The 26,412-nt window shown below is 45.1% G+C and overlaps 4 protein-coding genes across 7 annotated transcripts; 3 read left to right on the top strand and 1 right to left on the bottom strand.

The window, feature by feature from the left end:
- Positions 1–648: 648 nt before the first annotated feature.
- pyroxd1 (pyridine nucleotide-disulphide oxidoreductase domain 1) lies at positions 649–7,033 on the top strand. The gene is made up of 12 exons (XM_049011070.1): positions 649–914; positions 1,080–1,160; positions 1,459–1,578; positions 1,977–2,105; positions 2,303–2,376; positions 2,523–2,710; positions 2,819–2,907; positions 3,334–3,457; positions 3,590–3,702; positions 3,816–3,938; positions 4,114–4,251; positions 4,599–7,033. The coding sequence occupies exons 1-12, from the start codon at positions 840–842 to the stop codon at positions 4,845–4,847; spliced, it is 1,503 nt and encodes a 500-aa protein (XP_048867027.1). The 5' UTR covers positions 649–839; the 3' UTR covers positions 4,848–7,033.
- recql (RecQ helicase-like) lies at positions 4,975–17,000 on the bottom strand. Of its 2 annotated transcripts, none has more exons than XM_049011049.1 (15): positions 16,921–17,000; positions 15,636–15,716; positions 14,610–14,825; positions 14,278–14,457; positions 12,619–12,725; positions 12,227–12,425; positions 11,485–11,651; positions 9,606–9,687; positions 9,160–9,308; positions 8,943–9,060; positions 8,722–8,860; positions 8,410–8,501; positions 8,061–8,277; positions 7,829–7,958; positions 4,975–5,687 (listed from the first exon to the last, which is right to left on the bottom strand). In XM_049011049.1, exons 2-15 carry the CDS (start codon positions 15,655–15,657, stop codon positions 5,139–5,141), a joined length of 2,367 nt encoding a protein of 788 aa, XP_048867006.1. In that variant the 5' UTR covers positions 15,658–15,716; positions 16,921–17,000; the 3' UTR covers positions 4,975–5,138. The 2 variants fall into 2 exon arrangements, with proteins under 2 accessions (XP_048867006.1, XP_048867016.1); XM_049011059.1 differs by lacking the exon at positions 4,975–5,687 and adding an exon at positions 6,085–6,284.
- Positions 17,001–17,214: 214 nt separating this feature from the next.
- golt1ba (golgi transport 1Ba) lies at positions 17,215–22,709 on the top strand. Of its 2 annotated transcripts, none has more exons than XM_049011090.1 (5): positions 17,215–17,385; positions 19,794–19,885; positions 20,675–20,853; positions 20,955–21,036; positions 21,299–21,899. In XM_049011090.1, exons 1-5 carry the CDS (start codon positions 17,361–17,363, stop codon positions 21,305–21,307), a joined length of 387 nt encoding a protein of 128 aa, XP_048867047.1. In that variant the 5' UTR covers positions 17,215–17,360; the 3' UTR covers positions 21,308–21,899. The 2 variants fall into 2 exon arrangements, with proteins under 2 accessions (XP_048867047.1, XP_048867038.1); XM_049011081.1 differs by lacking the exon at positions 21,299–21,899 and adding an exon at positions 21,906–22,709 and having other exon boundaries at positions 17,221–17,385.
- Positions 22,710–23,091: 382 nt separating this feature from the next.
- Positions 23,092–26,382, top strand: spx (spexin hormone). Of its 2 annotated transcripts, none has more exons than XM_049011109.1 (6): positions 23,092–23,696; positions 24,167–24,247; positions 24,395–24,452; positions 24,715–24,777; positions 25,478–25,564; positions 26,043–26,382. In XM_049011109.1, the coding sequence occupies exons 1-6, from the start codon at positions 23,691–23,693 to the stop codon at positions 26,102–26,104; spliced, it is 357 nt and encodes a 118-aa protein (XP_048867066.1). In that variant the 5' UTR covers positions 23,092–23,690; the 3' UTR covers positions 26,105–26,382. The 2 variants fall into 2 exon arrangements, with proteins under 2 accessions (XP_048867066.1, XP_048867057.1); XM_049011100.1 differs by having other exon boundaries at positions 26,040–26,382.
- The last annotated feature ends 30 nt before the right edge of the window (positions 26,383–26,412 follow it).

Genomic DNA, 26,412 nt, shown 5'->3' with positions numbered 1-26,412 from the left:
GAGACGTCTTGTCCCCTGCTTCTGATTTTTTATGGGAGTCTTTCCCGTGTTTATAGTTTTATTTTCGGAGGTTCGCTTGTTATTTATTGTCAGTTACTTATTACCATTTATTACCAGGTGACCATCGGCTCCAAAAAGGACACAGACTTGCTGGAGGAACGGGTAATGCAAGTGGCGTTTATAACAGTACGCCGTTACATATCCATACCGTCGTTTGGGTGACGGAGTTTAGCTGTCTATCTACTTCACTCAGTTAGAGGTAAGTTAGGCATTTATGTAAACATTTAGAGAAATTCTGAAGCAAAATATGTCGTTTATTACCCTCTTACAAAAAAGCACTATTATGCCGCCAATGTTGGGGAAGTTACTCATCCATTACAGACATAGGTGACAAGTTCGGGTCCAAAAAGTACAAATCCAAACTAATGTTTTGTTTCAACCAACCAGTTGTGCATAAAGAGACACAGAGTATTAAACTGGTTGGTTGAAACAAAACATTGGTCTGGATTTGTACTTTCTGGACCTGAACTTTCCACCTCTGTTTGTAAGCGTTTACCTTTCTGAGGAACTTCCCCAACGCTGTATGTCATTTATAAACCGCCAACACCACTTACCAAATTTTAAATCGCTTTTCATTCGAGCGGGCAGGTGTAGTTTGACCTTCGTCGGGTGCCGTAGTGAAGTGTTTATACGCTGTCCCCTTTGCAGAGTGACGAAACCTCAAAATGAGGGAGCCTAGTGGTGAAATTGAGCTTAAATGAACATACCACTCATTTCATTTTCTTCGGACATTTGGTAGCGTATTAAAAGAACCCGACTATATTAGATTCAACCCCGAAATGTCAGTTGGGGTGAAGACGAAGAAGTTTGTGGTCGTCGGCGGTGGCATTGCCGGTGTAACGTGTGCTGAACAGGTTAGGAAAGCTGGCTGTACTGATGCGAACATGGTTTAAAGTGATTATTTGAATGAGATAAAGAGTGAAGCGGCTAATAAATCATTTGTATGCAATTGTTTGAGAAGCATTGTCCATTTGTCCAAATAGTAGAGTCTCATGGAGTTTTTGAACTTTACCCTTCAGCTTGCGTCACAGTTTCCGTCGGATGAGATCGTTCTCGTCACCGCCGCTCCCTTAATAAAGGCGGTTACCAACTTCAAACAGGTGACAACCGCTTGGGTCCTGAACGTTTGTCATTTTGGGGTTCACTCTATATGTGAGCTTGATAAACTGGCCACAAAACATATACAGCACTGCTACGCAAAGCGCAAATTTCCCTTACAAACTGGTCCTGTTTTTAATTATTAAGCACAGTGATCCTGTTTTTACTGCAGTTGTATCAATTTATACTGACCAGTCTACAAATACTGTCCAGTGGTCATGTTTGGTTAAAACAGTTTGAGTCCCTCTAATACCGGTGTACTATTTTTGTGTTCATATATGTATACATTTTTTTCATTAGATCTCCAGGACGCTCGAAGATTTTAATGTTGAAGAACAGCCAATTAGTGTCTTAGAAGAAAAGCATCCAAACTTGAAAGTGGCCCAGTCTGCTGTAAGAAAGCTACAAGGAGCGCAACATGTAGGTGCATAATTGTTAAACGTGTGCAAATTTAAGTGCGAATACGAGCTATTGCGCGTCTATCACAAATCTCAAAGCATGCCGACCCTCCTCCTTGTGGCCATTTTTATGAACTGCATTTAGCCTGAGTACGTTGATGCGGAATCCTTGGTCAACAGATTTGGAATAATTATCAGAAACTCGGGGTCCAACACTTCTGTACTAAACGGCCTTTAGAAGCAACTCTAAAAGGAAATAAGAACAGGGCCTTCCTGCTGTAACTAGAGAAAAACAGATTTTACACATTTTCTGCAACACATTTAAGCTTGTCCTAACATGCGACAGTATAGAGTGCCTTAACTGGGAGGACAGCAGTGTGGTAGATCTGGTTAATGAAAAAACCATCTGTGTCGTCTTAGACACTACAGACCGAAGATGGCAGAGAGTTCCACTATGACAAACTGTGTATCTGCAGCGGTGGGCGGCCCAAGCTGCTGACTGAGGACAACCCCTATGTGCTGGGCATCAGAGATACTGACAGCGCCCAGGTATGACGCTGACGGGTCAGCTGGTAGACTGTAATACACACAAAACCGTAAAACACATTATCAAAATCACACTGTACGGCTCTTCTAACCAGGAAATAGCACATTATTTTTATATTTAAGTTGTTCGGTTAAATCACTTATTCCGCCATTTACATTGTGTGCAGAATTAACTTGCTCACTCCTGTATTCTTTCCCAGGATTTTCAGAAGCGTTTGTCAAAAGCAAAGCGAATAATTGTTGTTGGAAACGGAGGAATTGCTTTGGAGCTCGTGTGAGTATAGCAGTGCAGCTTTGCCGTGCCGTGTGCTGTAGGTGTTTCTATTGGGTACATACCTTAGCAGAATGTGCACATAATATTTCCATACTGTGAATAAAGTTCATGGAGACTGTGGTCATGCTTCTTGTGCCCCTGCCCAGGCATGAGGTGGAGGGCTGTGAGGTCATTTGGGTGATCAAGGACAAAGCCATTGGGAATACCTTCTTCGACGCCGGTGCCGCGCAGTTCCTCGTCCCCTCCTTGGAGGCGGACAAGGCAGAACGGGCTGGCCCCTGCAAGAGGACCCGCTACACCACCGAGGATGCCTTACCTACCTACAGCCGAGCAGGTACAGACGCAAATGCACGCGGCACACTGTTCACACAGAGACGTGCGGTAAATGAGTGTTTACTCGTGCGGAAGGCCGACGAGTCAGTGACTGAAGTTTCACACAAAGGTGTTCAAGGAGAGCCATCCATTCCAACCACGGGCAGTGCTCTAGGGCCAGACTGGCATGCAGATATGACGCTCCAGGGAGCCCAGCAGGTGAGAATTTCTAATTTTCATTCTCGTTTTTGGTTATTTATGGCAACGCATTTCAACACAGCCTACCGTTAAGCGCGTTCCTATGAAATGAAACTTTTAAAAATAAAATTGTGGTGGGATTAATAACTATTAAACTGTGAGGTGAATCAAATGTTTAAGGTGGCAGTCAATGAAGTGGTGCAGATAGATATTTATTAATGCCTGAGGGGAAATTTGTGGTTGGTGAAGTGTGAGCGAAACGTGAGACCAGCTTCAGCTGTGAAATATGCATTTTGAATTTCCCGTTATTCTGGGTCTCTTTATTTTTTTTCAGGTGACTCAGTTGTAGATCATTTGAACAAGCCTGCATGTGTATGGATGACACTCAAACACTCCTTCCTTATGGAGTGTTTTTGGGGTGTAACACTGAGTATTTCCTGGTTGTAGGTGTCCCACAAAGTCCATGTGGAGTACCAGTGTGAGGTGCAGATTATCTACACCCGTGAGGAGCACCTGCAGCAAGCATCGGGACAGTCACCTGAGACCTGCTCCACGCCACCGGCAAACTCGGGTTGGTCAGGGGCAGCGGGATGGGTGAGGCTGGGGGTGTGGGTAACTGGAGTGGACCGATTTGAGGGTGCAGTGTGTGACGTGGCTGCTGAATCAGGTGTTCGGTAAACCAGCATTTCCTGTTGCTTTCTAGGCCCGTGGCCGGTGTTTGTCCAGTTGACAAATGGCAAGACCTACGGCTGTGACTTCATCGTCAGCGCCACAGGGGTCATCCCAAACACAGAACCGTTCCTCAGTGGCAACAGTGTAGGTGTTATTATACAACTGCCAGCACCACAGCTCAACACATCCTGAGGCTCATGGATCATTTGATTGGTTGATTTAGATTTTTTTTTATTAATTCCCCCCCTTAACTGCAGTTTGTATTGGCGGAGGACCTTGGCCTCAGCGTGGATGATCACATGCGCACTTCAGTGGCAGATGTGTATGCAGCTGGGGACGTTTGCACGGCATGCTGGGAAGCCAGTGCTTTGTGGCAACAGGTACAGCAATTTCACTGGCTGTCTGTGTAGGTCTGTATGTGAAGTTATTACAAGACGACCTACTTGGAACCTAAAGGAATTTGACAGCAAGTTGGAGCAGTAATTAAAGCACTGAGCAATATAGAGCCCTGCTTGTAATGGTGACTTAGTCTTGTTGCCTTCTGATTGGCACCAGATGCGTCTGTGGACGCAGGCTCGGCAGATGGGCTGGCATGCAGCGCGCTGTATCGCCGCAGACGTCCTGGATGAGCCCATCGATCTGGACTTCTGCTTCGAACTCTTCACTCACATCACTAAGTTCTTCAATTACAAGGTTAGGGGACACTCACAGTCTGGATGCTGCAGCACTGACGATTTGTCAGGTCAGCTGCGCACACTGATGGCCGTGAACTAGAATGTTACTTTGTGACCACTAGATGGCAGCCATTGCCTGAATGCTGGCATGCGATACAGGTATTGAGGCTGTGAGATGATGCTTATTGCATTACAATAATGCAGAATTCTGAGTAGATTTACAGACACCGCTCTTCATAAGTTAGTGCAGACTCTTATATGCCTGTCTTTGCTATGCTGCAACCACTAACTACTGAGATTGAGAGGATTATCTATGTACAGGGTCATTCCCTCTATGAAGATGCCTCATCTCTTGTCTGCATGCAGGTAGTGCTCCTGGGGAAGTTCAACGCCCAGGGCCTGGGCCAGGGCCACGAGCTGCTGGTGCGTTGCTCCCCAGGCACCGAGTACGTCAAGGTGGTGCTGGCCGAGGGCCGCATGGTAGGCGCCGTCCTCATCGGGGAAACGGACCTGGAGGAGACCTTTGAGAACCTCATGCTGAACCGCATGGACCTGACGGCCTACAAAGACGAGCTGCTCAACCCCAACATCGACATCGAGGACTACTTTGACTGATGTTGTGTCCGTTGCATAGCGGCCGCTAATTCTTGTGCATTAATTTGGACATTTCACTCTGGTTTCAAAGAGGAGGAAAATTTGATAAATTACATCCTTCTTTACATAATCATTTGACATGTAAAAGTACATGGAAATACACATTTTATTCAAATTATCAATTTAGGATTGGGTTTAGCAGAAAATCGATTTCAGACTCGGTTGTGCATCAGGAACAATGGACAGTGTATTACTATAATTATTCTGGAGCAGTGCAAGAACAAAGGCAGATAAATAGAGATAAAGACTGTGTCAAAGTCCTCGCCTAATAAGGTGTCTTCTCCGTGTGCTGACTCGTGTCCACAGGCTCCGTACGGACTTTGCAAAGGATGAGCCCCAGGGCAGCCGCAGGCTTCTCAGGGGTCCCTTGGTACAGGTTACTATGGCAGAGTCAGTGTCGTTTAAGTGCTCATGGGAGACGTAGTTGATTCGCTGCAGCTGCCTGCCATAGTAGCTGCGCAGGTGACAAAGCTCCTCCACAGCAGCAGCAGAAATGATGGATCCCTCTGAAGGAGCACTGACTATTGCTGACCCCTGGTGGACGGGAGGGCTGCCTGAACTATCCGTTGCTCCAGTTGCTGGCTGTCTCTGCTTTTTTTTAGCTGTTGTCGACTTACGTTTCCCATTGCTTTGAAACAGCACAGGCCCCCTGCCAGCTGTACCTTCTTGCTCATCGCTGTGTTTTACGGCCTGATTCTGCTGGTTCTTGGATTTCTTGGTGAATTTGTCGTTTCCATGTGAAATGCAGTCTCCGCTAGACGGAGACGGGGGAGTGTGCAGTCCGGACGGCGATCCGGCCTCCTGTAGACGAAGAGCGATGATCAGTTGGGATCCGGGGTTTGAGAGATACTTCACCCTCCACCCGGTCCATAATGGCAGGACCGCACTGGGCCGTATCGCGTCCAGAGGGAGCGTACAGCGCAGTAACATGGTTAGTATAATAAGCAAAAGTGGTTAGTGAGTTAATGGTCAGACCAGTGCAGATGAATGAGTTAATGGTCAGACCCGTACAAAAGAACGTCAACAAATCAACAGGGTGTTATGCGATGAGATTAGTGCAATCAATCAGGACTGTTAGTACGTTACCCATGAATGGACACTTGCATATGGAACTATGCCTGAGCAGTTTATGGATACATGTTCTGGGCAGGACACGTAGTTAAGCGACCCCCTTGTTGGCAAGCTGTTAGATGGTATCCCATCATGCAATGTCCATGGAGAAATACAAGTAGCAGAACTGTACTTTTTTTTTAAGGTCTCCTCTTGGGCGAATCAGAGAACATCGTCCTTCGCTTTCTTGGCCACGGGGTCTCGGGCCTTGTCTCCAGGCCGCTTTCGTCCTTTGGGCTTTACCTGTGCTCTATTCCTATCTCCACTTCCCTGGGACTCGCGGTCTGCCTGTTGGTCATTAATTCATTAACAACATCAGTGGGGTACCTGAGATGACAGCAGCACCAGGTCACTGGCAAGACATCCGGAGGGGAAAAAAAAAACGTTACACTGCAGCATTTGGGAAGCAAGAGGATCATAAACAGGGAAGTGCCGTCATGCGTATTTGACAGCTAAGGCGTAAAAAACCTGTCGTCTTACTCGAATTTATTTGTCGAGCCACGAACAGTCAGCCGTCTTAGGAACTGTGCTGGCTTATGAATTTGATAGTACATGAAGTGCAGTATGTTATTCGAAAGCACAGAGATAAAAACCGGAGTTAAAAAATTGACGTTTCCTAAATGTTAGCTTACAAGAGTTATTCTGGGGTTTCCCCTCCTTCATTTCCAGTGGCTGACTCCGAACTGGTTGGACAGTAATTCCGCTTTTGTGAAGAGACAAAATAGCTATTGATTCCATGGCAGTAAATGGAAGAGCGCTGACCTGTGTCACTGTGCACGTGACGGCCCCAGAACCATAAATCTGACTTATGATATTGATTCCGTAATAGAGAATAATTAGGTTTTTTGGCAGCACAAAATTGGTAGGATGCAAGGTGTGAAAGACTGGCAATTTGGCCCAGAGCCCTTATGCAGAATGAAACTTAACAAATGTGTCCTATTGAACCAAATGTCAGAATTATCAAGTCTTTCCATAGTATTCATGTTCCTTAATGACCCTTAACTGCCATCCAGCAAAATAAAGGGCTTCAAAGGCAATTTGTGACATATCACGTGAAACGGGGGAGGGGGTACCGGTCTGTTTGAAATACTCGCTAAGCGGGTCGGGTGGGGGTTCTGGTTATTGTATTACCAGTCTGATTATACGCTGATGTCCATCTTCTAATGACACCTGGGGCCTGGGTGGGCTAGGGACCGGCTCACAGTAACCTTTGACAGACACCGTCTTATGCATTTTCCAGGACTAAAGCAGCACTGAATTACCACGTCGTTACACCCATTACAACAAGGTTGTCTGCACATTGGTTTTCTGTTAAAGTGCTAATGAAGGCTAATGGAATCTAATTAGATTGTTAAAGATCGATTGTTCACCCTACAAAAAAAAAAATTACATTTCCAATCACATTACTGTGTTGTGACTCTAGCGGTGATTCAGTTAGTACGACTGGACAAACGATTGTGAGTTTAAAAATGCAACATCCAAATTCTGTGCATTAAACGCATGATCTGGAGACCCATGACAAAAACAGCAGCTTCTGGGAAGAGTCAGCCCACTTAGACGAAGCGACCTACCTTCACGGGGGACTCCGGGCCGAACGGGAGGTAAAGTAAAGCTGCTTGCATGCATTGGAAGGCAGGAAAGAGAAGTGAAGACAAAGGAAAATACAGAGCCTGGCAATAAGGAAGGTAGAGAGAGGAGTCTGAATGGAAGGCAGGTACGCCAACCAACTGGTGTGTAAAGAGAGCAGTCTGAGGAGCAATGACGTACACGGAGATACACAGGAACGAGAGATCAGACAGGAGCGGCCACACAGAATATCAAACGTGACGCACTTGCTCGTCCGCGGCTGGCGTCCTCCTCATTTTCATTTTGACAGTGTGCTTATCGTTCTTCAGCAGCGGAGCCTTGCGACCCAGCTTCAGGTAAAAGTAAGTGGTGTAGGGGGTGAAGCTGAAGTCCTCACTTCATGTGGTAATGGAGGGGGGCGTCCAGCAGAAAGAATAGGTTAATTGGACAGTCCTCTCAAACCAGGTTTGGAACGAGTGAAGCTACAGCGGTAGATACCTGAAGTATCCCTGCAGTAGCAGATGGATGAGGATGGATTCCACCATTGGGCGGGACAGCATGGTCATCTGGATCATCTTACGCTGCTTGCTGGGGCCCTTCCCCATCCAGGCATCTATCACCTTCAGGGGCGTCATCTTCTCATCTGCGGCAGTGGAAAGCTCCACAATCCGCACCACCTCTCGGGCATGTTGCGTGATGTCTACTGTGATGCAATCTGGAGTGGTGAGAGACCACAGGTCATACAAAGGAATTATACGTTGACTTAACAGTAGGTGGGACCTACAGTATATCTGTACGGTGCAGATGGTCCCTTGGCGAACTAGCTGGAAGCTGTGCCGACACTTACCGTTTCCATGGCGACAGACATCGCACATTCCATTGCAGCCCTTGTCATCCCAGACCTCGTCGAAATGAGAGGCCATTACCATACGGCGGCATCTGTGCAACGGTAAAAGAAAAGTTCCTGGGAGGAGGTATCTAGGATGCCAAAGTCACTATCAAATTTTGGCTTTCTTACAGGTGAAGGTTAAGAAGGTACATGAGGAATATGTCAGCAGTCCTACTGGTGCCTGGCCTTGGACTGCCTTCATCCAATGAGGAACTGACTTTACACCTTAAGGTATGGCTTTGAAGACGTTGTGGTCGAAGCCTGCATTACCTATCCCAGTTCTGGCAGTACGCCACCATCTGCATGAGCTTCTGCTGGCCAACATTCTCCATGACAACCATGGTGCTATTCCTAAAGACATCCGCAAAACCGAAGTACAGGATGCAATCCGCGGGCTTCTCGTCCCGTCCTGGACATAAGAATGCAGAACAGTGAGCACAGGGATGCCACCCGAAGGTGGTGGCACGGTCATGAGGTCGCCGGTGACATACCTGCCCGGCCGCTCTCCTGGTAGTAGTTCTCCATGGACTTGCTGATGGAATGGTGAATGACGAACCTGACGTCAGCCTTATCTATGCCCATCCCAAACGCCACGGTTGCCACCACCACCTGGTTGGCCACGCACCACAGCAAAACGTTCTCATAACCCATCTTGGCAGGGTGTCTGGAATACAGCCCCCAACCTCCACCCCCACACTTAACACACACCTGGATCTTGTTGGCCATCCAATGGTGGTGCACCCTGGATTTGTCCTCCGGCGCCATGTTGGCATGGTACGGCTGGGCGGCAATGCCCTTCTTCTGTAGATCTGCTGAAACCACTTCTGCGTCTTTCTGGGAGAATACGTAAATGATTCCTGGAGCGGGGACGAAACACAATTCAGGCGGTTGTGTGCCTCAGACCAGTGTTGCCCAGCCTGGTTCTTGAGGACTCACAAGCCGTCCACATATCTGCCTCTACCAGGAGCTGGGAGGGAGCAAAAACTTAGACTGTCTGGGGGTCTCCGGGGCCTGAGATGGGAAACACTGCCTTACACCATAAATCCATCTTTGAACAGTGTTTGTCCTTTTGATTTGTATATGTTGGACATGCATATTTAATTATCCCACATTACCAATCGACAAGGACACAAACCTTTCACATTAAAGATTACCTGACTGGTTCGTATATCTGTCTCTGATCAGGTCCACTATGTCATTAATGGAATCTTCTGGACTTGCTGGTTTGGTCCGAACCTGAACAAAAACAAGAGATTTAGCTGTGCTGTAGTTGTTTGATTTGCTTCCTCCGATTTACTTACTGAAGCTTAACCATCAAAACGCCATCATGGAATTAGCATTTTTTTACCCATTAAAAAAATACAGTTAGGTACAAAACTATTTGAACAGTGACACAATTTTCATAATATTGGCTCTGTACATCACCACACTCCATTTGAAATGAAACAATTGAGATTTTTATACAAAAGTTTTTTATACAATGTTCGGAATTGCGTCGCCATTTTATGTCCATATTCATTATACAACTGTAATTTGAATATGTTTCAGGAAACAGGTAAAGTAACAAAACTTGCATCAGTGTCCAAATAATCATGTACCTAACTGTACGGTGAATTGTCCCCAAGTTTAAAAAAAAAAGGGGGCCATACTTTTAGTACATACGCACATTTTACCGATTTTCTGGACCCCCCTCCCCCCCCTGTACGCACACATACGCTGGGTAGTTGAGGAGCTTCAAACGTTCCTGTTAACTTTAGGGATAACAAAAGAATGATGTCATGAGATTTACTGTAATAAAATCACTTTCAAATAAAACGAAATGCAACAAATAAGACTTCTTTAATTCTTATACATGTAGTATTTCAGTCGGCACTTGGAGGCATAAGCTATAAGGACTAGCGTATTCCTCAAAAGTTGGCATAAGCACGGCAGACGCACTTGTCAAGAATTCTGAAAAAGAACTTGCCTCGCTGGACCGTTAACGTGCCATAATGGCGCTTGAAAATTTGAAATTACATGAAAACTCCTAAACATTCGCTAAAAAAACTGTGTACTCCGTGCGGACGCCAATATTGAACTAAACGTCAAATACATAAGATGGCGTATTTCACCATTTGATCACAGCTTTAGAACCCAAGTCGGAAGTCCGAACTGTAAATTAGGCTATGTACTGAAATTAAGAGATTACTACCTATATACATATTCATGTACTGAATCCAAAGAAGGTTTTTGGTTGGCCGACATTTCAGTGCACTTTGACCTTCAAAAATGGCTTCATGCAATAACGATCATGAGAATGGTTAAATTCCCGCCTTTGCAAGGTTGGAACAGACGCGCTGTACATAAATTATGATAATGTATAGGTCGTACGCAGTTTGCGATCGTACGGCCGGCTGGCTGATGATCGGGACATGAACTAAAGACGTTTTGAGTTATATGCACGTATGGAATACAATCCAGCAGGTCAGGTATCGTGAACGAAACACTTAATTTTGAAATTTCTCAAGTTGATTTACCCCCCCCCCCAGCATACGCACACGTACGCAAAATTCGGTCAAATTTTTAGACCCCTCCCCCCTTCCATGCGTACGTACTAAAAGCATGGCCCCAAAGAGTAAAAATCACGCTAATTGTTAAGAATTACTAACCTGTGTAATAATGTAACCATTTCCAATCAAATTTCAGACTGAATGTTGGTGGCCAGGACACCTGTTTTTACATTTAAACCTTCCTTAATTGTACTAAAGAGCCATGGGGGGGGCTTGTTTAATTGCTACAGCTCCTCCTGGTGGAGGAACTTGGTGTTACACCAGTGTTTCTGAATCCAGTCCTCGGGCACCCCCAGACAGTCCACACCTCCCAGCTGAGAAGGAGCAAAAATGAGGACTGTCTGGCAAGGAGTGGGGAGGGAGCAAAAACATGGACCGTCCGGGGGTCCCTGAGGACTGGATTGGCAAACACTGTGTTACACTTAGACGAAAGCTGTCAGTTAGCCGACAGGTGTGTTTAAGATGGCCGTGGGGCTGACATCACCTCATAGTAGAGGTTGGTCCTGTTGAAGGACGCGGTGAGGGTGACGGGCTCTGGCACGTTCAGGATCTTCTGACAGTCCTGCAGCAGGTTGCTGGTGGCAGTGGCCGTCAGTCCGATCAGCGGCACCTGGGGAAATTGGCGCTTCAGGATTCCCAAGAGCTTGTAGTCTATGCCAGAGGAGAGACGTCATCGTCAAATGGGTGACACACTATGCATCCAGACTGTGGATAACATCAGAACAGACTTCAACTGTGTCCTGGCTGCTTGATGCCATTAATTATTGATCTATTGATTAAATTACATCCGCAAAACCTCAGTAGGAATCTGAATGCTCAGTAAATCTACCTGCTGTGTCCAGGCTAAAAGTAGCTGTTTATTACAATCAAAACTGATGGGATCAATATCGTTTTAGAAATACGACGTCAAATAAGTGATGATCATCTGAATTTATGATAGGTCACGCTGAGATTTTAAACACGTGCAGACTACCTGCAATTCATGGGTAGAAACTGCACGCAAGCATGCAAGTACCTGCGCTCAGATTGTGGGCCTGCTGCATCGAAAAACATCCTGTAAACTCTAGGACTGTAAGCGTGACTGAGAATGAATAAGGTGGCGTCGTTTTAGATACGAGACGGATTGTTCTCGCTGACATGTTCGGTTTCGTTGGGTTCAGACGTCATTTTGAAGCATGGGGCCACCTTAACACCCGTTGGTTTTTGCTGGCGGCAGCCGAACTAACCAGGCCTGAAATCGTGGCCCCACTGGCTGCAGCAGTGGACCTCATCCACAGCGATACGATCCAGCTTGCCCGCATGGTGGGCCTTCTCCAGTTTGGACATCAGCATCTTGCTCTTGGCTATCTTCTCTGGAGTCACATACAGCAGCTTGAACGGCGTTTTCTCCTCGGTCATGGCGGCCAGCACCGACTTGGCGTGATCCTGAAGAAAGAGGGCAGTTTCGCGAAAGGCTACGTAGTGACACCGACGGTTCACCACATACTGAACACACGGACACTGCGGATTCTAAATCCCCGAAAAGCTTTTACATAACCAGGATGACGTTCACAGACACAGAAAAGGTGTACAGGATGGGGTGTATTCGTCCATTCAGCAGAATTCTGGGATGGACTACCTTACTGCTGGAGGCATTGAGGGTGACTGCTGGCACATTGTTGGACTTCAGGTGCATCAGCTGATCCTCCATCAGAGAGACCAAGGGGGCAATCACCAGAGTGAAACCTGTGGTAATAATGCATCTGATTTAAGGTACCAAATCACCTGGGATAGCCCACACACAGAGGATTATATAATGGAGATAATGTACATAAGTGGCATACATCAATAGCCATACCACCTGCAGTTCAGACTAGATAATCCATCAGTAGCTAAGAAGGTTTGGGCCTAGATGGAAGACCAACTAGGAAGGCTGGGATGCTGCTGGTGGAGAGGTTGGTGTTGCCAACAGGGGAGCCCATCCTGTGGTCAGTGTGGATCCCAGTGCAGTGATGGGGACACTGTGGCTGACAGGGGAGCCCATCCTGTGGTCAGTGTGGACCCCAGTGCAGTGATGGGGACACTGTGGCTGACAGGGGAGCCCATCCTGTGGTCTATGTGGATCCCAATGCCCCAGCGCAGTGATGGGGACACTGTAGCCGACAGGGGAGCCCATCCTGTGGTCTATGTGGATCCCAATGCCCCAGCGCAGTGATGGGGACACTGTAGCCGACAGGGGAGCCCATCCTGTGGTCTATGTGGATCCCAACGCCCCAGTGCAGTGATGGGGACACTGTGGCCGACAGGGGAGCCCATCCTGTGGTCTATATGGATCCCAACGCCCCAGTGCAGTGATGGGGACACTGTGGCCGACAGGGGAGCCCATCGTGTGGTCTATGTGGATCCCAACGCCCCAGTGCAGTGATGGGGACACTGTGGCCGACAGGGGAGCCCATCGTGTGGTCTATGTGGATCCCAACGCCCCAGTGCAGTGATGGGGAGACTGTGCTGTAAAATGGTGCCGTCCTTTGGATGAGACATAAAACCGAGCTCCAGACTCTCTGAGGTCATAAAACATCCCTGGGCATCTTTCAGAGGACTAGGGCTGGTACCCTGACGTCCTGGATAAAACTGCCCACTGTGGCCCTAACAAATCCGTCCTCCTAAATCTATATCTAATTATATCTAATAATTATATCTAATAGGTGAATTCTGTCCTGCCCCTTCACCACCTTAACTACTGTGTGGTGAGCGTACTGGCACGGAAAAGCTGCCATCGCATCATCCAGGTGGGGGCTACACAGTGGTGGCGGCTGAAGTGGCTCCCCGTTGGTTCTGTAAAGTGCTTTTGGGTGTTTTGAAAATTGCTACATAAAATGTAACATTCATTCAAGTGTGTATCTGTGAGAGAAAATGACGTCACATGTGATGGTGTGTTTATGTACGCAAATAGGGTTCTGAAGGGCAGTGATGGAGCATCCGCCTTAGATCATGTCACTAATACTACATTACACTATCAGTCAAAGGTTTGCCACACACTAAGATTTTCAACATTTGCAAAAACTTTTCACTGGTAGTGTATATTACTTTATGCAGTTGTAGTTTTATCCAAAGCAATATACAATTGATAAAGCGCATTAGACAGTCCCTGGAGCAACTGGGGTTAAGAGCCTTGCTCAAGAACCCAATGGTGACATCACTGGGATTTGAACCGACAACCTTCCCAACACAGCCACAGGAGCCCAATCCGCTGAACCACATACCACCCCATGATAATAATGTAGCAGGCTGGCAGCACCTCCAGAGCAGACAGCCGGCAGCTGGTAGCACAAGCTCTTTCCGCCACCCGTGGGCATCACCAGGAAGACGTCTTTCCCGGACATGGTGAGGTTGATGGCCTTCAGCTGCAGCGGACGAAACTTGGGAAGGCGAAACGTCCCCGAGATCTGGAGACGCACTTCCTTGGACCACGGGAAATCTGGGGTTGGAGACACGGACAATCTGGGAATTGCAGGAGGCCTCCAGAGAAACTTTACTTCTGCCATCTGAGTTTCATAAGAGCGAGTGTATGCTGATCGCAAATGCATATGATAGGTAGGTGTGAGCCGCCTTTGTGTGTGCGTGTGTTACCTGTGCCCTCATAGCGCTTCAGATCCTGCTTGGTTCTGCCAGACCCTTGTGAGTGGGCGGAGCCTGAGGGCTGGGCAGAGTTAGAGGCCCGCTCCAGGCGCTTAAGCAGCTGACTCTTCTTGGAGTTCAGATTTGACTGCCGCTCCAGCAGCTCCACTATCTGCTGCTCCACCACCTCCAGCTCCGCCTCCACGGACTCCAGCTCCGCCTGGCTATCTGCGGACAAACCGCAGCACTGACCGCCTTTCGTGCCCAGAGGAGTGGCTGTGAATCCAGCACTAGCAGGTTCATTTCACTGGCCAACACAGCTGAGCGTGTTACATCCATGCACTGCGATTCTGGAGTAGGGCCAATTATCAATCTGACACGGATCCTCCGTAAGATCCAAATGGTGTCCTTAAAATTAATCTGCTAAGTTTGCATGAGTTGCATGACACCCCCCCCCCCCCCGCTAACAAGCTCCTTCCTCCCAACAGAACACTAATTATCACCTTCGTTAGGCAAAACAGAGGCAACCATCCATTCACAAGCAGAACTAAATTACCTAATATTCTCAGGAAAGGCTCTCACAGGGAATGCATTCGTCTCTCAGGACACATCACTGTTTGTTGTTATAAATATCCATCCATCCATCCATTTTCTGTAAACACTTATCCTAATCAGGGTCACAAGGGGTCCGGAGCATATCTAAGAGACTGTGGGCGCAAGTTAGGGAATGACCCATGATGGGGCATCACCCATCGCGGGCTACACTCACATACCATTCGCACCTACAGGCAATCTGGCAACTGCCCTCAGCATATTTTTGGACTGTGGGGGGAAACCAGACGACGACACAGGGACAACATGCAAACTCCATCCACGCACATGGAAGTCTGGCCGAGACTCGAACCCAGGTCTCAGAGGTGTGAAGCACCACTGTGTCACCTTATAAATATCAATACATATGGCAACACATATGGTTCTACATGCAAGGCATGAAAAGCACCACACCACCGCTGTCACAGTGACAAAAACTGAACTTACCACTCACGCTATTTTTCTCCATGTCGCAATTAAACCCACGAAGTGACGATCTCACACCTCTTTGCGGGGTGCCTCGGGATTCTGTGGGAGAGACCAAGCTGGATTGTGGGCAGACATGCTTATGCTACCAAAAGCTGCACATCAAAGGTTAGAATTTTTTTCTAGTCTGAGTATACAGCAGTGTGTAAAAGAACCATATTCCCTTTATACATTTATGAAAATCACCTTGTTATGTCCTTCAGGTTTGTAGAATTTTCAGTTTCAACTGAGGAATTGCATAAAACATGCTTTTAAAATACACTTTTACGTTAATTGTTTTTCAGCAACTCTACAGACCATATATGAATTACCACAATACCCTGAATCTACGAGGCTCCTTCAATAAATGTTTAACAATTAACTGTACAATCATTAACGTAAGTGGTCGGGCATAAGGCCATTTACTCAAAGACGCACTTGTTACAGAGAATAAGCGGGGTCAAAAATCTGCAGCGATCGAAGGTCAAAAGATTACTGGGACTAACAGAAAACGCCCAAGACCAAAGCTTTGCAGGAATAAACTAAAGATGTAGCATGTTGTCTATAACGTCAACTTATATAAGACACACCCACTTCCTTAAGTGGCAGATGATATAGCACTAATTCTTAAATAGTTATTTCCAGTATAATTCGCTACATAAAGTAAATGCACATGTATGTTCCACGAATTTGAATATCGAAAGCGAAATTACCAAGTTGGATGACATCACTTCAAACTTAGAAAAACCCCCTTGGTCCACCAAGGGAAATTTAGGGGGGTTTCTGCAGGCAACTACAAAAGTCTGTTTACTATTTATCTCCAAGATGTTTTTGCCGGTTTTAAGGCACCACAATATAACCTACTGCCATCGATAAAGAAACGTTATTGTGTGCCCAGAAACAATTTTATAAACAGTGTGTCAACTTCATCCTGATGGCACAGGTAGAACATTGTTAATCGGAATCAGCATGCATGCTTCGTCCAGTATTAATCGTCAGGCGCTTGTTTTTCGACAAGTGTGGGTCGTGACTTTAACCACATCCCGGTTAATCATTAGTAATAGGATGTTTTAACGCAGCTTTCGAAAGGAGTTGTGCATTCAGACTAAAACTGCATTTAATCGCTTAGTTTATATCAGCGTGTATAACTTATACGTATAATCAGTGTGACGGTTTAATGCGCGCTAAGATGTGTTTTAAAAAAACGCAAGATAATTAACCAACCATCAAAAGATTCGTATTACTTAGCAACAGATGCTACACATACCTACAATGGACCACCGGCCTCCTCTCCCGTTTGAGTTACTCCGATCAGTAACAACCGATCGGTTGCTAGACCACGCTGTTGAAAACGTCGCGAAGTTGAGAGCCAATCAAAAAAGACCGCGAGTCACTCTGCCAATAGAAAATGGCGCCGTTGTCCTAATGTTACCCAATAATAAAACAGAATCTATGAAGGACCGCCTCATCCTTCTGCGCGTTAGCAAGTGTGGAAGGAAACAGCCACAGCCTATCCAGGGGCCTGAAGACCGCTCGCCGATTGGCTGATTGTCGGCGCACGTCTGCGTGCGTTGGATGCTTTGTTACTGCGTGGTTCCGGAAGACGTGGCGGCCACCGTAACTGCAAGGAACTGGTTGTAGTTGGGTTTCCCTAAACCCCGTGAAAAGTTCCCCGTATAGCTAGCTGTTGATCCATCCGTTGGAAAAATGATTTCGTTAACGGACTCTCAGAGTAAGAAAATCTGTTTTTTTGCGACCGATCTCTTTAAATCTAATTGTTCATGCAAGCGAATAGTTGTAAGTTGGTTTCTGGGGGAAATAGTCAAAAAATGAATGAGATGGTGTTCGCTAATAAGGCCGTGTCGCTCAGTGGTATGTAGTTGTTACATACATAATTATCGATATTACCTTTAAGTAACTGCCGCTTTATTACAGTGTCTTAAATTTAGGTAATTTGTAGTATTCCGAGGCCACTGGCGTTTTCGTATGCTCTGTAGGTTATAATTGAACTGATGGTTTCACTGTAGCTTTTAACAGCCGTTAGCTAGCTGAAGCGACCTAGCACTTTGACAGCTAGTTAAAGTCCCGAATTCACTGGTGACTATCCATCTAATGCATCTAATTTTAACTTGGGCTTTTATTGTGTATTACATAATTTACCTAGCATGGTTGCACCCCGTTTCAAGTCCAAGCATAATTAAAATTAGATGTAAAATCTGTGAAAGAATAGAAAAATAGATTAGCCTTAAAATATGAAAAAATTGGTTGTAGTGTGAATAAGCAATCCCGAAGCAGATAAATATTATTTTAAGTATCACCATGACTATATCTGGTTAATTCATCCTACTTGTAAATATATTTTCTCATCTGTTTATGTGATCTGCATAACTGTGATTTGCTATCGAAGTTCTTGCATTTTAGGAATGTAGAGCGTTTGTACACGAAGTATGGAAACATGCATGGGGCGGAATTCCATCTCATTCCAGCATTCTCGCGGGCGGTCCACTGCACGTGCTATACAGTAACAAAACGTTGCTGCACTGACGCCCACGTATGCAGACAGCTATGAGCATGTGTATGCATGCATTTGGACAACGTTTTTATGAAAATCAAGTTGCACTTCAGTACACTAATTAATGCCTTAAGCTACATCAGCCTGAAGAGCTGAGTCCCATCCTGCCGTTTCTGCTGGCCTGAGTCTCAGCTAATGCCCGTTCCACCACACTGCTGAGATTTTGGTATTTCAGACTGTAAAAAATGTTTTTTTTACTTTGAAGGGCGGTATGGCTGAATGTCATGGTTACCTTGTGTATCAGTGCCAAGGCCTTGCAGTTGATATAACGGATAACTGATAGTCTGCAGTGGGAAAGTCGGAATGGAAAGACATCTGAATTTGTGGCAGAAGGCGATTTAAAAAAAAAAAAAAAAAACAGAGGAGGCAAAGTGTCAACATTTGGCAGCATAACCAAAAAACGTCTTTTACTTCTTATTTTAGCTGGTCAGCTGCTTATATATAATATGTACATTCTGCCCTCCTTTCGTTTTGTATAAAGTTATATATTATCCTCTTATACCAGAATGGCACCTTCTCAAGAAATCTTTCCATGTTAAGCATACAGACAGCTTAGCTGGCTAAAAATCTGCTAAAATCACTGAACTCTCACTGAAAATTATACAAGTGATCAAACTGGAAAGCTCAATCATAACGACTTTATTTATAATATGTACAAATGCCAAAGGCACAAGATGACATATAGAACAATGAACTTGTCACTCTAGGTTGCAGCGAAACGTGCCCCTGCACGTGACAGAAAGAATGAATACAACAAGCCAACACCTCCGACCGCATGTGCTACTTGTCAGTCGTGAGCATTTACGTTCTTGGTAGTATATCCTATCTTGTTGAGGCATCTCACAATCACCATGCAGAACCCTCTGACTTCCAAATGGGTCTGAAATATCTCACTGCAAGTCCAGTTGACATTGTCTAAGCAAAAACAATGTGTGAAACTCTCATAGTCTCCCAGAGAGACGCGGGGTCCCGATCAGGCTCCGAAAACGTCATCGAAGCATATTGACCAATAAGCTCATCTCCTCTCCATTTAGACAAAGCGTACAAGAATCTCCCATAGACTTCCAGTAAAGCGCACCGTCGGAGGGTGTCTGTGACCTGTAATTATCCTGGTGTCAAAGGGAAAATTAGCACATGTTATTGAAAGCAGTTCCTTTGAAACAATCAGTGCTGTGGTTCAGTTAGTAAGATGGTACGATACGTCTTACGGGGGGGGAAGCTGAGCTTTCGGTGCAGTCTTGGAGCAATCGCTGATGATCTGAATGTCTTGCAATGTCACAAAGCCTAACACACGAACAGGGGCAAAGCCTTAAGGGAGTGTTGAGTTATAATTCAATCTACTCGCCACCTGTTTATTTGGCCACATTTAGAGGTTTTAGTCGGCTGTAAAGTGTTCTCAGGATGCATTTACGGACAGTGCCTCATTTTTTCTGGTTGTTACTACAGCCTTTTATGCTGCCATTGGGGATCCGGAGAGAATGACTTTCGCTTAGGGGTCCCCCATCCCGCTTTTTCAGCCCTGCACATGCAGCATGTTTCAAGAAAACGTTTGTTTTCCATCCTCACAGAGATCGGCATGGGATTGACAGGCTTTGGGGTGTTTTTCCTCTTCTTTGGAATGATTCTCTTTTTCGACAAAGCTCTCCTCGCAATAGGAAATGTAAGTAGCTGTGTTTTAATCCAGACAACGGTGTGCTGTCAGAATGACCTTGTTAGTCGTTAGACATGACGTATATAGTAGCTTGTTTGGAGTGAAGCAGGTTACAGATTGGCAGAGCTTGACAAAGTAAAAGAGCCGTCTGCAATGGGTTATTGCAAAATCATTTATGAAAATTTGTATAAATATTTTGCATGGAATGTATGTGTGTAGGGGCGGCATGGTGGTGCAGTGGTTAGCACTGTTACCTCACACCTCTGAGCCCCAGGTTCGAGTCTCCGTCTGGGTCACGTGTGTGGAGTTTGCATGTTCTCCCCATGTCGTTGTGGGGTTTCCTCTGGGTACTCCGGTTTCCCCCCCACAGTCCAAAAACATGCTAAATTGCCCATAGAAGTGCATGTGTGAGTGAACGGTGTGTGAGTGTGCCCTGCGATGGGCTGGCCCCCCATCCTGGGTTGTTCCCTGCCTCGTGCCCATTGCTTCTGGGATAGGCTCCGGACCCCCCGCGACCCAGTAGAATAAGCGGTTTGGAACATGGATGGATGCATGTATGTGTGTATGTAATAAATATTAGACAGATTATTCTCGGAAATACTAAACACTTTAGACTATTGTCCTATTTAGATTGTCACTTGTTGTAGCTCCTAGAGGGAACCTGTTTTGGAAAAATCTCCAAATGCCAGTTTGAAAGAATATTTATTTTAACTTCTGTGCGTGTGTGCCTGCGTGCGTGTGTGTACGTATATGTGTGTGTGTGTGTGTGTGTGTGCGTGTGCATGTGCCTGCACATAGATCTTGTTTGTTGCAGGCCTGTCTTTTGTCATCGGCCTGGAGCGAACCTTCAGGTTCTTCTTCCAAAAGCACAAGATGAAGGCCACCGGCTTCTTCCTCGGCGGCGTATTCGTGGTGCTGGTCGGCTGGCCGATGGTGGGCATGGTCCTGGAAATCTACGGGTTCTTCCTCTTATTCAGGTGACTTAACGTGCACCTGGGGTGGCACCATTCATCACGACCTGAAGTGACAGTGACGCGGTGACCTAACCCCCCCCACCCCCCCACCTTGTCTCCATCAGGGGCTTCTTCCCGGTGGCTGTAGGTTTCATCCGGAGGGTTCCCATTCTAGGGTCCCTGCTTAACCTCCCAGGAATCAGTGGGGTAAGTGTTCCAGCCTCAGAGGGGTCTGACCCAGTCTTTAGGGTATTTATCCAGTAGGTTTTTATGGCCCCTCCTGTCCCACATGACCAAGAAAAACCAACACATTCAGCATTAAAGTATATAGAGCCCTCCGTCCTCTCACGGTAAGGTGCCCCCCCCTCTCCCTGCCTCCTCATTTTCGCAGGCTTCTCTTTCAGCATGCTTTCGTCTGGATCCAGTTCCTTTCAGTGAGGTGAATGTGTTTCTGTTGTGTTTTTTTAAGCCTTCGTAAGGCTGTGAAGACCATCTTCTGTCATGGTCAGTCACTGTTCATCTCTTAGCCCTTTTTAATTGTTGACATTCGTTTCTGGACCCCTCAACACCGAAGGCTTATGAGTTTTTGTATTTCTTTGTTTTTCTTTGACGTGGTCGGTACATGCTTACTTCTTGGCCTCCATGTTCCCGTTTTGGTTCCCGTTTTGGTCCCCGTTTTGGTTCCCGTTGCATGCATCACACAGTGCTGCATACTCATAGGAATCTCTGAAAACTGCATCAGAGATGGTGCTACAGTCACACTGCAGTGCTTTTATTTATTTATTTATTTATTTTCCCCCTCATGCTCTAGTCAAACTGGCTTCAGGCTTCTCCACGTGTGAATCGTGTAAGTCGCACTGAAGCGGCCTGTAATCAGGCAGGATCAGCCGGAAAGCCTTTGCCGTTGTGTCTATAAAGGCTGGGCAGTGGCTTGTTTGTGATCCTCAAGCTGTCCGTCATCGGTCCCCGTCTAGGTGATATTTAGAAGGCATATACTTTGTTTTTACCCTGCCCGGTGTGGTGAAAGGTCAGCATTGTCACTAATCGCATCCTCTCTGATTTCTTCTTCTTTTCAGTTTGTGGATAAAGTCGGGGAGAGCAACAACATGGTATAGCAGTGACCTGTTTTGGTTTGGAGGAAATCAATTTATTAATTTATAATAGATTCCTAATTTTTTTTTTTTTAAATCCACAACTGGTCGAGTTGCCCGCAGACGCTAAGATTGCTCTGTCAAAACTCTTTGGACTCTAATCTGATTAAAGGAAAATAGCCAAGTTTTATTAATTTGTGGTTTGATTCGGCATGATCTATGCGATTCACGGCCTGTAGAGGGCGCCGTACTTGCGGCCGTTGGGAACATTAATCAGGAGCCTGCGTCGCTCCCTGGATTTGAATGGCTGAAACATCACCGGTCACACCATCCGGACATGGAGATCATGGAGGACTTTTCCAAGAGTAATAATGCCGACCTTTGCCCTGCTGGACACCTTGAGAACATCGAGATGGTTACAATCATACTGTTTCTATGTAGGTTTGCATCTGCGTTAACATTTTATTTGAGAAGTTTAAGCATTGTTATAATGTTTTTTAAGCCTGGTGTTAACTATGTTGCAATAGTCCCCCCCCCCCCCCGCGACACACACACACACAAATGATGCCATCTCCACTCTGTCCTCAAATATATGTCTGTAAGATATCATCATACCATCACTTAGCTCGAATTTTCACGTGGCCTCCAGAGGGAGGTAAGTCAGTAATGCCAACTGTTTGTTTTACTGTATGAAACTTTTGTAAATACAGATTTCAGCTAAAAACATTAGCGCGTGAGGCTTTTTTGTTTGTTTTAAATACGAGGTGTAAATAAACTGTTGGCCCCAGAGTTATGAGTCATTTCTTGACAAAATCTACAACTGGATCGAATATTTAACATAGTAAATAAAACCATAAGGTAATTATATGGGTTGGGGAAATAGATGAAAAATAAAAAACAAAGAAACCCGACATTCTTCCACATCCGATCAGACAGGACACTTGTTTCATAGCATAAATGGCCATTGACGTCGAGAATGTATTTTTTTATATTGGAGAATTTTTGTCAGACCTGTTGATCAACCTGAAAGGTCTTCCACGGAAATCCCGCTTTGCAAGTGGACTGCAGCGGCTCAGTTGGCGCGCCTGTGATATCGGCTGTGTCTAATTAAACTGATGTTCCTTTTCTTCCCCATTAACGATGGCCTTTCCCAGTACACTGGGGGAGCAGTTCGCAGCAGGAGCGCCCTGAAAGAATCTCTGTCGCAGGGCCATTGACAGGCTGTCAGCAGCCGTTTCATTCATAAGAATCGCCATCATTAAATTTTACACATCGTATATTATGTACTGTGCGAAAATGCGGTCATATTTTCCGTCACATTTGTCAAAAAAAAAGCACAAGTCAATAGACCTGTTGTACTTCTTGTTGATTAATAGCATGTTAATATAGGATGTGAATCAGAAGCAATTTATTTCGTACTTTTAACCACGTCTAGTTAATTTAACTATGTTAATGTTAACGCAATATGCCTATATTTCTGTATCGTATATGTATGTGTGCATAGGATCGCGTAGGTTAAATATTGTTTATTGAGCGGAACGAGCTTTCGGGGGTGAAAATCACATTCACCCGTTCAATCATCTTCTAAACGATCGACACTGACAATTCCCCCAGGAAACAGGAGCGCACGCCTTAAGCCCCCCGGGTGTGACAGGGGGTTTATGCGGGATTCCTCCACCCAGTGCTTATAAAGGGCGGAGAAGCCGAAGTCAACGCCACTCAACCTGACTCGGTTTCACTGAGCGCTAACAGGCGAGAGAATTACCAAGAATGAAGGTAAGGTGTAGTTTTCTCTTTTTAACACTATAGAAGGCTATAGAAATTGGAGGTGCACCTTTTTGAAAAATAATTTTATAATTTGTTTAAATTGTGTAATTTAATAATAATAACGAAATTATAAGTACCAAAACAAAGGCACGGTTGAAATAATGTACACACGCACCACATTTGCCTATAAATTACATTAAAAATGATTAGGACTATTCAGAATGTGTGGCAGGTATGTATTATTTGTTTGATTGTCAGTTTGAGAATAATAAATATTATAATTATCAGTAGAAATATGGCACACTTTGGAGGCTAGTATTTTTTAGAAGAGTACTTTTCCAATTTGCGTTTTTACGCACGTCATGCGCAAGGCGCAGCTTTTTGTTAATCTCAGACAGAAGCTTTGGTATGTTGCTGCGTTTTGCAAGAAAGTAACCAGAAGTACTTTTCTGTGCCCACTAACACTGTCGCCGGCGCAGAGTTTAAAGACGCATAAAACTCACGCCTTGGCGTTTCTACTGGTAGCGACACTCGTTTCTCATTCTTGGAGCGCGCCAAAGGTAACCTGGTGTTTTTTCCCTTTAAAATGTTTCTTAAATTGTACACATCATTTTTTCCAAGGAGTCTAAGGAGTTACCACTGTGTCAAAATTTATGCTCAATCCGTTGAACGGCTCTTACTTTTTCCAACTTTTTTTTTAATCAAAGGATGGTTTTCAACGAAGAAACTGGACGCCGCAGGCTATGCTGTATCTTAAAGGGACACGTGAGATCAAACTCCCTTTATTGCGAATGTTTTCTGCTGATGCATGATATATTTTGACCTCAGAATAAAAATATACATTATGTGTAAAGTACTCAATTCAAATAACACTTCGTGTCCTAATTAAACATCATGATATAACATCGCCAGTTGAGTAACTGAAAAAATTAATCGGTATCGTTTGATCCTTTATATCGTGTATGTTAACACGCAAGTGTAAATATCGATATTGTTTTTTAGTGATTGAAATCTCATGCTATTTCAGAGGGACGTCGTTTCATATCTGAAGACAGAAATGAAGGGGACGTGTATGACACAGTCCATCTAGGTAGATAGCCACATCTTTTTTTAATTTAAAATTAAATTTTCAACAGCGCCCTTAAGTCCTGAAAGATCGTTGTTTTAGGAGCGCTCGCTGCTTAGTGATTTCCTCAGCAGACGCAGAGCTGCAGTAGCATGTAGTTGAATTCATGGGACGTACCGGTTTTATTAGTGTCAATATGATGAGGCACTACTGCACTTACTATGGAAATTATTCTACTTTAAAATACTTCATATGCAAATTCAGGTCTCAGAAAGACAACGTCGATTATTCCAGTGTATTGGACGCGTTTGCACGGAGGCAAAATAGTTTGAAAAGCGATTGTGCCGCAGCGATTTCTCTTCCTGAATCTTACTGGTAAGCATGTAACTTGCCTCACATTAGTATCATTGTCCTTTCGGTGGGATACCAGTCCATCCGAGGGTACACACTCTAGGCCTGTACGCGGGGCTGAACTGGGGTTAAAAAATGAGCCCTCGAATTTGGGGTCCCCTACGGTAAATTCTGCTGAGTGGGGTAGCCCCTTTTTACGTATTGTTGTAACACAATATGTAAATTCAAACACGCACACACACAGGCACAGCAGAAGTCAAACCCACGTCTTGGCAGATGTAGGGCAGTAGCTGCACATTTGAAGAACAGATCAGTTTGTGGAGTTACTTGGCGACCGCGTCGGGTTTGACCAACCCGATTCTCTCTCACGCAGAGACACGCAGCCAGAAGGCAGAGCAGCTTAGTGTGTCACGGGCGGCAGCTGTGCTCCTGAACTTCCTCCAACAGGCCAAGGAAGAAGGTGAGCGCCTGATCCCTGTAACTGCGCCGCCAGTGAGGAGGGATGCAAGCTATACCAAGTCATTTAATCTTTTGCGACTGGAAAAATTCACGCCACAGATATATATGATGAGTTCTGTCAGAAGATAGGTTCACATTCAAGAAGAAAACTGAGGAATCTCAATTTTCCATCCACAAAATATTTTTTTTCTTCATATGTACAAAAACGTTTCAAAGCACACGTACCTAGACTAACCCTAATGCTATCAAAATATGGTAGATTTATATTAAAATTTGAAGGTATTTTCTGACAGAATACTTGATTTTCCTCCTGGTCTGTTGAATTACGCATCAATTACAAACAGCTGGAAGACTGAATCTATATGTATGAAGGACAAACGGAGGCTGTTAAATTCAAATGATTTTCGCATTGATGTATTCTGCTTTTGGAACTGCATTGATGTCATTTTTATCCACTCAATTTTCTTTTTCTTTAGCAGAAGAAAACGCCGATCAAGTTTACTTCCAAGATCTTACACCATGGAAACGAGATTATTTCTGATAGGTCGTTGACGAATTTATCTTTGTCGGACGAACATGTGTTTTAGTTTGTTTCTATTCTGTAGAGGAAATATTGAATTCTGTACGCAGTTTTGACTCGGTGTTTTGAATGTACTGTTAATTAAATGAAAGTTTGCATTCGATTTGATACTTTGTTGTACTACATGCTGTTCCATTAAAATTCACCAGGGGGCACATAATCTGCGCAACACAGAAATTAATTAGGGCGATTATAGAAAATAAAGTTTACAATCAAAAGTTTTGAAAGTTAATTTTAAAGAAAATGGCATTTCTCAACAATATTTCTCA

The sequence above is a fragment of the Brienomyrus brachyistius genome, chromosome 1, assembly GCF_023856365.1.
Source record: "Brienomyrus brachyistius isolate T26 chromosome 1, BBRACH_0.4, whole genome shotgun sequence".
Lineage (NCBI taxonomy): Eukaryota > Metazoa > Chordata > Actinopteri > Osteoglossiformes > Mormyridae > Brienomyrus > Brienomyrus brachyistius.
The sequence above is the reverse complement of the archived record's forward strand: the minus strand, read 5'-3'. Positions and strand labels throughout refer to the sequence as shown.

Bases quoted from the DNA above. Each gene is read 5' to 3' on its own strand.
- recql (XM_049011049.1), bottom strand. From the start codon at position 15,657: ATGGAGAAAAATAGCGTGAGTG. The intron at 14,826-15,635 runs GTAAGTTCAGTT...GTTTGTCCGCAG, and splicing joins GGAGAAAAATAGCGTGAGTG to ATAGCCAGGCGGAGCTGGAG. The intron at 11,652-12,226 runs GTTAGTTCGGCT...CCTCTGGCATAG, and splicing joins GGGCCACGATTTCAGGCCTG to ACTACAAGCTCTTGGGAATC.
- pyroxd1 (XM_049011070.1), top strand. From the start codon at position 840: ATGTCAGTTGGGGTGAAGACGAAGAAGTTTGTGGTCGTCGGCGGTGGC. The intron at 2,908-3,333 runs GTGAGAATTTCT...TCCTGGTTGTAG, and splicing joins CGCTCCAGGGAGCCCAGCAG to GTGTCCCACAAAGTCCATGT. The intron at 3,939-4,113 runs GTACAGCAATTT...GATTGGCACCAG, and splicing joins CCAGTGCTTTGTGGCAACAG to ATGCGTCTGTGGACGCAGGC.
- spx (XM_049011100.1), top strand. The intron at 24,248-24,394 runs GTAACCTGGTGT...TTTTAATCAAAG, and splicing joins ATTCTTGGAGCGCGCCAAAG to GATGGTTTTCAACGAAGAAA. The intron at 24,778-25,477 runs GTAGATAGCCAC...TCTCTCACGCAG, and splicing joins GTATGACACAGTCCATCTAG to AGACACGCAGCCAGAAGGCA.
- golt1ba (XM_049011081.1), top strand. From the start codon at position 17,361: ATGATTTCGTTAACGGACTCTCAGA. The intron at 19,886-20,674 runs GTAAGTAGCTGT...GCCTGCACATAG, and splicing joins CTCTCCTCGCAATAGGAAAT to ATCTTGTTTGTTGCAGGCCT. The intron at 21,037-21,905 runs GTAAGTGTTCCA...TCTTCTTTTCAG, and splicing joins ACCTCCCAGGAATCAGTGGG to TTTGTGGATAAAGTCGGGGA.